A 10,602-nucleotide genomic window follows, 5' to 3' on the forward strand; every position below is an offset into this window, starting at 1 on the left:
TGACAGCTGATGGACTCATACAAAGTACATTTTAATAACAGGTTCCTCAACTTCTCTTCATTAAAATGTCAGTTTTATTGAGTGACTTATTGAATCATGACTTTTAACACGTTTATGTGCATATTTTCTTTGTCCTATAAAATATTAAAAACCACAAGAGCGAGAAACAACATCGCTCTAAAAAAGAAGCAAGTGCAAGTGTTTAGTACATCAGAGCAAAAAGTTTATTAGGCTCAACAACAGTACATCCCTCACAGCATCTCAAGCAACCTGGGAGAGTGACACTTTAAAAAGGACTTTGGAAAACTTGCCTCCTACCATTCCTGTGCTCTGTCTCACTCGTCAGAAGTGCCATTTACTGCTTTGCTTCCTGTTTCATTGGTCACTTTTGAACCAACAACACCTGCCCAGGTCAACTTACTTGTAAGGACCGATGGGCTGGCAATGATGTCCGCAGTTCCATTCATTTCGCTATTTTTCTCCCCCGAGCCTGCCTTGATCTCATTTTCATTCACTGTCTTGACTTCAGCATCTAAAGCTGCTCCGTCACTGTCTACATGACTTTTTTCCTTGTGCTTGCCTTGTTCAGTTGGCTTCAACACATGACTGTTAGCTGAAATTGCTGCACTTTCATCCGACGTGGCTTCTCCTGACTGCTCCTGCTGACTCTCACTGTTGTCCACCTCTACTTTGTTTCCTCCATTCTCAACTTCCATCTCGCATCCTGTTTCTTTGTGCGAGCTTTTCTCTTCTACACTTTCAAAATCTGAGGTAACAGCCCCAGTAATTAGTTTGAGCCCCAGCTCCTTTGCTACGGCAGCCTTTCGTTCGATGTGTCTTTGTTTGTACTCCTGGAAGCTGTCACTGAGAAGAGACAAAGTCAGGTTGGTATTTACACAAGTTAGAATATTGATTTATACATTTTTATCTATGTACATTGGATAGAGCACATGTTATTTTCTTAAGTTATTCTTCAATTCTGCATAACATACATTACAATAAAAAGGCTGTGTCACTGTATATGTAAATAAATCCATAATGTAACTTCAGTTCAACTTAAATCAATCATATAATGCTACATTTTGGATCTCCTCATCCTTTGTCTAAGGACCAGCTGTTCTCTTGCTGAAATACCTAATTCTGGCTTGACATAAGATTTCAGTTACTCAACAGCATTGTGAGATTTTTTTCTTTATAATACACAAAAATATTATCAGTGGAAGACAGATATGCCCTGCAGGGATGCTATTTGTAAGACCTGGAATTCTCCGCTAGTGTTTACAGAATGTGGTTTTTCAGAGCTGAGCAAAGCAAAGCCAAAGTAACTCTGAAAAGAAAGTTATCAGAACGCATTGTTTCAAAACTTCAAAACCATAATTCATGGTGGGTTGTTTTCTTCTGTGCTTCAACTTTTGTTGAAGGTTTTGGTGTAGAAACAAATTCAGTCCGGGCAAACATTTTTCACAAATCTCAGCAAAGTCTGTTTCAATATTTGATGTGTTTCTCCGTAATATTTCAGCTAAATATCAGGTTTTAAAGCATTCATTATTTTCTTCTCTGCTCTGTAGAGTTCCCAATCCTTTTTACAACCAGACTCGCATGTTGCAGTGAATAGGTACCTTTTTGTAATACTTCTGATGCCTGTTACCAGAACCATCTGCTCCAGAATTGTGTCAGATGTTGGACTCAGACACTGCGAAGAGAGAAACCAGCCAAGTCAAACCTATTTCTCTTTTCTGGTGCGTACGTTGCATGTGAGGTGCAGCAAGTACCTCTACAGTTTGGTCTGTGGTGTCAACTCCTGCCTGTCTGAGAGTGCGTTCCACCTTCACTGCCTGCTTGGTTATGGTGCACAGGAACTCTTTGCTGCAGTTAGTCTGTGGGTGATCCTCACCAAACTATAAGAGAAAAATGCCATACGGTGAAATTCAGTTACAACCAGTCCACAGGGTTGCCTCTCAGTCTCTCTCAGTTACTAACCAGTGAGGTAAAGGCAGTGAGGGCTTCTTTCTCATGTGACATAGCACTTCTGTAGTCCCCCTTACTGCACATCCACTGGGCCAACAAGTGCTGACTGCACAGACAAATAAAGACAGAGAGTTAAATAGTGATGATTTGTAAAAGGTAAAACAAAATGTACCAGAACTAACAACAGTATAAATGGCAGATATGAATTACATCTTACTTAAGAGCAGTGTGCAGATCTGTAGGGCTGAAGAAAGAAGTGTTGAGTCTTAGGGCGTTCTTGAGGAACGGTCCTGTCTGATCTTCTGCCAGCAGCAGACCAAGACAGCACTGCAAGGAAATGGTGATAAGAGGGAGGATATTTTTTAAAAAGCAGACATTGTGCATTTATTTCTCATTTTGTCATCCAGCAAAACATTTTATTCAGAGCATACAGTCTTAAAACTTACATCCAGTGTTGCGATGTATGGGTGGTCTTCTCCATGGACAGTTAGCATTAGCAGACGAGCTCTGAGGACACACTTTTGTGCCAGGACTGTCTCCCCTCCAGCATATACATACACACCCAAGAGGGCCTGTATACATAACACAATGATTATATCAATCAAACTGTGACAAATGGACCAAGTATTTGCTATATTAAAGTGCAGCTACACTCACATATTGCTGAATAGTGTTCGGATGGTCAAAGCCAAGCACCCTCTCACTGATGACCACTGCTTTCAGCTGGACACTGCGGGCCTTGACAAAAGAGGAAATTAGAGTTATGGTATGAAATTAATATCCAGCATTATCAAGCATCCGGAAATGAATAGACTCACTGACCACATCCAGAATTCTGCAGTAGAATTATTCAAATTATTCAAATTTACTTGGAGTTTCTAGAATAATAGTCATTACGTGAAGAATTACTTATTTTAAAAGGGTTTATTATAATTCATATAATTTAAGTTATTAACAGATTATTTCACTGACACGTAAGCAACAGATATGTTAAAGTGTAGCTAATTTGAAGTGATACAGTCATATGTATACAGACCTTGGTTAGGGTAATCCTTAGTAGTGTATCCATAACAAGACTTTTGTCTTTTGTCTGAAACTGTGACTGAAGGTGTTTAACTTAATTTATAAAAAAAAAAAAAAAAAAAGAAGCTCTCAAAGTGCAGAATGAAATAGCACATAGACTATATTTATATAATAGCTTTCGTTGTATATAGACCACCAAATTGCTTTTTCCTGGGCCACAGTCAGACCACAGCTGGAGTACTTAAAAGTAGTACATTAAAATGTTCTATAAGCTGTAATTAACTGTTTTTTGTTATGTTGTTAGATTCAACCACTGCTATGTACAGCACAGCAAGTGAATATGTGTGAAGGGTTGTGGAGCGTTGGCCCTACCTCTGCCATCTTCCCCTGCAGGAAGGCCACCTTTGCCAGCAGACTGTGGCAGTAAGAGGCCTCAGGGTGCAGATCATCACACACTCGACCAAACAGGTACACTGCTTCCTTCAGCTGCTCATGGGCCTGATCCAGCAGACCTAAAGTTGTTGGAAACCACAACCTTTTTATAGTGACTGAAGTCACATCTGTGAAATCATACACAGAGAAAAATCAAGTCATATTTGTTGACGTACCCTTCTGAATGAAGTTCTGTGCAGCTCGATAAGCTTTTGAAGCATCCACCGTTGGCATGTGAATGTGTTTGACAACGGGGAAGATATTAAGGATGTCATCTGGGCCAATGGGAGCTTTGTTTTGGTTTTCAGGAAAGTAGTCTCTCAGTCTTAACTAATTTGGACACAGAATTATAACTTAAAACGGTTTTCTTGGAAACTTCATTTGTAATCTGTGCATGCTCAAATATAACATGAATATTATCTAAGGTATGTTACCTGCACTCCAGTCTTTAAACAGAACTCTCTCAGCAGGGAGAGTTTCTGGAGACCATATTGGTCCACCAGGTGGTTTGGATCAGAGCTGTCACATAGAAAAATATCAGTTTAAACATCTCACTATTTCATCACTAACATTCACAGAAAGCAAAGACTGAGTCCTCACCCAAGACTATCAGAGACGTTGTATGTTTCAGCAGCATCCTGACAGACCAGATGCCAGAGCTCGGCCCCTGTGAGCAAGCTCCAAGGTGTGCTCTCAGAAGACCCAGCCCCACGGCCACGTCGCCTTGACTTCTTCTTTGTCTCTTCCCCAGCAGGAGTGGGCATGAAGTGTGGAACAAATAAGCAACTGAGGAAGTGACTGACAGCTGCAGATAGGCTTGGTATGTCCACGCCCTACAAAGACATGACCAGGGGCTACACTTCATTCTTTTCTTGAGTATATGGACACACACGTCCTGCTTTTCCACAGTAACAATAAGAAGCGTTATTACAGGACATTGTAAATACCTGGAGGAAACTGTTGAACACTCTTCTTGCTGAGCGGGTAACAATTTGACCTATCGCTGATCTCTGGTAAAAACAGAGAGACATATAAACAGAGACCACTGTTAATAGAGGGAATTCTTTTTGAAGAATGATTAAATGTGGCTGTTTTTTTTTTTAAATAAAACAAACCATTATATGTCTCAGCCGCTCCTTGTGTTCTGATTGGGTGATGGCTTTGATGACATGTCCCAGATACCGGAGGTTGATGCCTCTCTGGTGTAGCAACTGTTTGAGAGAAGCTCCGTCCATCGGCGCTTCATTGCTTTGTAGACAAAACTGCAACTACAAAAAACACACAAACACATGGTGAGCAGATTTCTTTAACATATGGTATGCCTGTGACAGTATGCCAACACAACACAGCCACTCACAAAGGCTGGTATCTGGTGTGTGACGATGAAAGATGCAGCTTCCCTCAGTAATCTTTCCTGAAGTTTTGTTGCTGCACTTTCACTGGGAGGAAAGGATATCCCTAAATTTGGGAAAAAACAATAAACAAGAATAAGTTCTAACTGCAGACTGGACTGTGTGTATGGGTATCCGTTTATTTGAAAGGGATTTAGTGTTTATACCTGGAGAGAGAACGTTTGGGTTAAAGCGCATCTCAAAGATGATGTCACTTACTGAGCCCACTTCTCTGCAGGCAGCTCGCACTGCATCAGTGGCTCGAGAGTCACCTGAAAGAACGACAACAATTTGGTTGAATAAAAAATAAATATATATATATAAATATATAATATATAAACTATGACTTGGATTTCAAGTTCCACAAACACACTAAAAGACTTACCTGCTGTTGCACATTCCTCAAACCCTCCGTTTTCATCCAACATCTCCTTGACATGCTCAGTGAATTGACAATGTCTACAAAATAAAAACAGAAAATAAAACAATTAAACTTGATGAAAAGTAAAGAAATTAAAATGAAAAGTATTCTATATCATGCAAAACTCACTTATGCTGGATGAAAGCCTTCACCAGCTCTGGCCTCAGCCTACAGAGGCCATGAGGAAAGCTCTTTGGAAGTCCATAGTTGGCATGATAATTCTCCGGTGAGCCTTCCTTCTCAAGACCCTTTTCCTCTTCATCCTCTTTAGAACTTTTGTCACTCTCTTCGTCTCCAGTGACAGTCTGACTTTGTGTCTCTACCTCTGGACAAAAGTTGGCATCAGCTGGGAGGCTCCTGAATACATCCAGTAAGTAGAACCTCCCATCGGCCCCCAGCAGCCCCTGAGCATCCACCGATGTGAAGAGTGGCACCTTAAGACCACTGGGTGCCGAAACAACATGTCTCTGGATGGAAAGAGATTTGGCTGCATGAGCCAAGAGTGCCAGCAGCTTTCTGCGCTGGGGGGACTCCTGGGGTCCAGCATTCACCCCATAAAGCAAACCTCTGGACACATAAGAAGAAAATAATTCAGTGGGAAAAACACAAAAATGTCCAGCACGGCTCAATGTTGCATGGTGACACCACTCTTGTCCTAAAAGAAGCCAAAAGGGGGTACCTCGAAGCGGGAGTGGCTTCTTGGGCCTGATCTGAGCCTTCCAGGCCAGGAGCCAGGCCCTGGGCAGACAGGCGCACTCCTCTGTAATCCACAATGGCTGTAGGTAGCGTGTGCAGGCCCTGCAATCCCTCTAGTTCACTGTAAGCCTGTACACCTTGAAGCTCCAGTCTCTGAGCTGCCCTGCAAGTAGAAGGTGAGAGAAGACATTAATAACAGAGCCATACTGTTTGATGATATTTTAATACAATGTAATATTGGACTCTTTATTTCATGTATTTACAATTATATCTATTTACATTTAAGAGTAAATGCCTTTACCTTTACGGTTTCTTGGCATGCTTTTTTTGTGGTTGTTTGTGAGTGTAACCTATTCCTACCTGCGACCTCTATCACTGCCAAAAACAGCACTTGCAGCCCCCTGGCTCATGAACAGGCCACCCCACATGAAAGCTGGGTCCTCTGGGTTTCCATCCACTGGTTCAACAAATCCATCGACCACAGTCTCTGCCCCTTGCATGACAGCCCTTACAAATGCACTGTTAACCTGAGGTGTGAAGTGTCAAAAGTGTGAGAAAGCAATTAGGGAGGACAAGTCTCGAGCTGCCCGGCCGCTGCTTTGAGTTACACGATTGCATTAACGCTTACTTGTAGCAAAGCTTTGTCTTTCTGCAGCCTTTCCTCTAGGCTCCCCTGCGGAAGGTCTCTGGCTGCTTGTAACTCTTCATTCCAGTCTGCGGCCTATACATACCACACACAAACAATAGCTGATTTAGCTCCATGCAGTAATATTGCCAGCAAACTGCTGCCAATGAACAGCAACAAGCTCTGTTGGAAATAACCTGAGTCTCTGCCTGTTCATCCACTCCCAGTCGACTGAAGAGATTTTTGTGAGCACGAGAGGCACAGGGAGGCCCGAGCCAGCTCACCGTGTGGTAAGGAGTGGGCATCACCTCTACTGCTGGTTGCTGAGGCCTAAAGGAATAAAGAGAAGTTGGAAAATATACCCATGCATTTAACTGCTTTGCTGCAGTTCGTGTAAACAGCACTGGTATGCAAGCTAAGTTTACACAAGGAAATACTGTTACCTGTTTTTCAGGGTTGTAAAAGTTTGTTTAAAAGCAGGGCTAACATGACACAGCAAGTCAGTGAAACAATGACAAACTGGAGAAGACTGTGCAGGACGGGGATCAAATGCATCTTCTGTAGATCTGTAGACAGAAGTGTAGAAAGAGAGAGATTCTTCATGAAAGAGTTAAATCATTTCTGTTGTCATTTATACACAACTCTCAAAGGATGTAACAAATAGAAAGGAGAAAGATGTGTATATTGATGATTAAACTTCTAAAACACTTCACTGTAAAAGTAATTTCCATAATCATTGAATTTCTTCACCTATTGATGAAGAAACCTTTAGTACAGGATGTGATGTCACAGCGTCGTCCCTCCATTGTCAACACTGTGATATACATGAAGTCTCCCTGCAGCTTCCTGTGACCTGGAGGTGGGTTCCAACAACTTAGAGACAAATCCTTCAGGTAACTGGGGGCCTGACAAGGCAAACATAAAAGGACAAGAGTCAATGTGTGTGTGTTGGGGTGAAATAGTCCAAAGCTGAAACAGATTGTTAGGTGTGACAGACCTCTGGTTGGGAGCTGTGTGGCAGCAGGGCCATGACGGGTCTCTCTACGGAGCCAGGGAGCAGGTACTCAGGGGGAGCTCCATCCTGGCTGCTTGATTCCGCCTTTTGGTGGCTTAAAGAGCGCTTCATGCTCTTCCCGTTTGGTAAGCTAGAGTCTGCATCGAAAAAACATAGATATTTTCCAATGATTTAGACACATATTTCTGGTGCTGTGTTGCCTTCTAGTCTGAGTGCACAGTTAGCATGTTTTACCAGGTGTTTGTGTTTGTGTGAGTGTCTCCAGGATACTTGGTGAACGTCCTTCTCTCAGCGCATCCTGAGGTCCAGAGGCTCTCAGAAGATCCACAACACGGGCTAAGTGGAGCCTCGCTGAACGGGAAGTGTAAGGCTCTGGAAAGAAAAGCATTGACCCTCGTAAATAAACCTGCAGTAGTCTTGTGAAAATTAACAATGGTGACCTCAAGACACAGACTTCTATATGTAACAAGCCAAGAACGGTATCAATCAATAAATTACTTCCATGGAATGGGCTACAGTGTTGTCTTTCTAAACTTAAGGGTTAGGTAAGTGGAAGCATCTCTGTGACTAAAGGTGAATCACATTTTCTTAAAAGCGTGAAAGGTGACTCACCTGTTCAAACAGGAATGAGAAAATATCATGCATGTTTGGAAGTGAAAGGTGGTTGTGTGATAAAAATCTTGAACCTTCAAAAGCATTGTCTCAAAATCTCAGCTTATAATAATTATGAAAATAAATACTAGTGGAAGATACAGCTAGAGGATGCAATCACACAGAACTATAAGAAAAAAAACCTAAGAACACACAAGAGTTATATGAAGAAAAAAAAAGAAGGTACCTTCCACCAGCCGAATAATTGTCCCTGCTTTAAAACCCTTGAGGCTTTGCAGCTCAGCAAGGGGATCCAGAGTTTGACCAGCTAGTCCCAAAGACAAGCTGGATCGTGGAGACACTTCATTTCTCGAAAGCAAGTTCATTAATGCGTCTTGAACAAGCCAAAATCCATGAATCTGTAAAATACACCGCAAGAAATAGTCTCATATAAACTTGCGCATAAGAGGATAATAGAGTTATCTACAAGTAATGGTAGTGTGCTGCAGATAGTTATATTTTCTCTCAGTTGTTACTGTTGGCTTTGTACCTGGAGTTCAAATGGCTCTATCCCTGCTCCCTGAATCTTCACAGGGAATGATGTGTTGTCATCTCTCTTCATACCAGTGGGATCAGCTCCAGCAGGCGGGCTGATTGAGTCTGTATGAGGGAAAAATTAAAAAATGAAGAGAGATTAATTACAAAGTTATGCAAGAGATGAGTGTACAATTTGGTTCATGCATATTACATCCCCTGATTGTTTTTAGCTCTGCAGGATCCTGAAAAGTCCTGCGTGGTAAGTGAATCAACAAATAAGTGATGGATTATTGTTTTATCTTCAACATATTATACTTTGTTCCCATCATCTGTTTTTGCTGTGAATCAATCAAAGCCACTGATCCGTAGGATTTCCCTGAGTTGGGTCAAAGAGCTTTTTGGATTTGCAAGCGCCTGGGGGGGATACAGAAAATATCCCAAAAAAAAGGCAAAGAAAAGGGAAGTGAGGTGTGGCTTCCATTTTACACATACACACACGCAAACACACAGGAGAGCAGGACTCAGCGTGTTCCACAAACCAGAGTGAGACTAAACCTGTTAAATTTGCCCACTGGCCTTGATGTCATTTCAGGGTGATGGGACAACCACACCCAGCACTGGCATGTGGAGATTCTACCGGTATTGTGTGCTTACTTTAGAGATGCATGCACATTATTTAACAGCTTCAAGAATGTCAAATGTAATTTGTCCTCTTGTGTGGTGATTGCATTTCATAATACAGTAGATCCTCAGTTCTTGCTGTCAATCTGGGACTACTTTGCTACTGGAAAGCACCCAAACAAATTGTTGTTCATGATTGGCTAGGAGAATGTCCCTCCTACCTGCAAGCTTGAAGCCATCACTGTGGTGGAGTTACTGCTTCATTACTACAGAAAGCAGAGTTGTTCTTTCTCATCGGTGACAAGCTTAATTTAGTTTCAAAGGCGTAAGTATATATTACTGTGTATTAGCATACTCTAGCAAACAAGAAAACAAGAACAAGAAAAAAATCATATACATATACCGGTAGTATAACTTCAGGCTTTGAAATGACATGATGTGTCTGTCAGTCACAATGCTAAAACCAAAGATTATTGTTTTGATATGGCATTACCTCAATTCATGCTACTAGGACTGAGCCAACACACATTGTACCTTAACTTATTAATTCTGCTTTGCAGAAGGGGAGTGGCAAATGTTAAGAAAAACAAAGGGGCTCATTTGAAAGTGTAGCAAAAGCAGAGGCATCTATGCTTTCTGTAATAATGCACTTAGTTTCTATTTTGTTCAGAATAAGACAAGTCATGTTGTGTTTTACATTATGTCTACTTTTTGAAATCCTTCCTGAACTACGTAGCCTAGGTAGCTCCAATGCTCTTTTGGTCAGTTTTAACAATGGCTTGACATGGCAATGCGTAAAAAAGGGTCTCATAAAAGCAAAAGAAATGCACAGCAGATTCTCCAAAAGTTTAGCACCAGCCATGTTTAGAGCAGCAGTGCAGTGCCAAATATCCCACCCTCCCTCCACACATTCTTCAGCAAGTAATAAAGACTCTCAAAGAAAAGGAAGGAAAAGAAGAAAGACATTACAGGGATTACTCACCAGACTTGACTTGATTTCTTCCTCCTCCTCTCCTCACTTTTTCCTTCATGGCTCTAAGTTAAATGGGTTTTTCTTTCCTGTGCTGTCTTGTTGTGGGTTTACTCCTCTGTACTGGAAGCTGCTTCCCTGCAAAGTCTTGTCTTAAACTGCTGAAGCAGGACACCGCAGAAGGGGAGAAGACGTGGGAATGTGCAGGAGGGTGAAATTAAATGGCTGCCCGTCCAGGACTGTGACTCCTGTCCCTCTTTGGGAGGTAAACTTGGCTTATCTCTTCTCCCTGTGTAAGAAAGAAAAAAAAGC

The 10,602-nt window shown here is 41.7% G+C and overlaps 1 protein-coding gene across 1 annotated transcript; it reads right to left on the bottom strand.

Moving 5' to 3' along the window:
• Window positions 1-201: 201 nt before the first annotated feature.
• si:ch211-166a6.5 (clustered mitochondria protein homolog) lies at window positions 202-10,602 on the bottom strand. The gene is made up of 28 exons (XM_061729079.1): window positions 10,303-10,602; window positions 8,713-8,822; window positions 8,410-8,581; window positions 7,806-7,943; window positions 7,554-7,708; window positions 7,307-7,461; window positions 7,000-7,122; window positions 6,754-6,886; window positions 6,560-6,652; window positions 6,292-6,458; window positions 5,915-6,094; window positions 5,365-5,802; window positions 5,200-5,273; window positions 4,982-5,086; window positions 4,781-4,881; window positions 4,539-4,691; window positions 4,371-4,433; window positions 4,024-4,256; window positions 3,858-3,942; window positions 3,600-3,753; window positions 3,364-3,503; window positions 2,626-2,706; window positions 2,415-2,540; window positions 2,186-2,295; window positions 1,981-2,074; window positions 1,773-1,898; window positions 1,620-1,693; window positions 202-864 (listed from the first exon to the last, which is right to left on the bottom strand). The coding sequence occupies exons 1-28, from the start codon at window positions 10,349-10,351 to the stop codon at window positions 336-338; spliced, it is 4,161 nt and encodes a 1,386-aa protein (XP_061585063.1). The 5' UTR covers window positions 10,352-10,602; the 3' UTR covers window positions 202-335.

The sequence above is a fragment of the Cololabis saira genome, chromosome 9, assembly GCF_033807715.1.
Source record: "Cololabis saira isolate AMF1-May2022 chromosome 9, fColSai1.1, whole genome shotgun sequence".
Taxonomy (NCBI): domain Eukaryota; kingdom Metazoa; phylum Chordata; class Actinopteri; order Beloniformes; family Belonidae; genus Cololabis; species Cololabis saira.

Excerpts from the sequence above, each read along its gene's own strand:
- si:ch211-166a6.5 (XM_061729079.1), bottom strand. The coding sequence starts at position 10,351 with ATGAAGGAAAAAGTGAGGAGAGGAGGAGGAAGAAATCAAGTCAAGTCT. Across the intron at positions 8,823-10,302 it reads AAGAAATCAAGTCAAGTCTG|ACTCAATCAGCCCGCCTGCT; the intron begins GTGAGTAATCCC and ends TCCCTCATACAG. Across the intron at positions 3,943-4,023 it reads AACGTCTCTGATAGTCTTGG|CTCTGATCCAAACCACCTGG; the intron begins GTGAGGACTCAG and ends TCTATGTGACAG.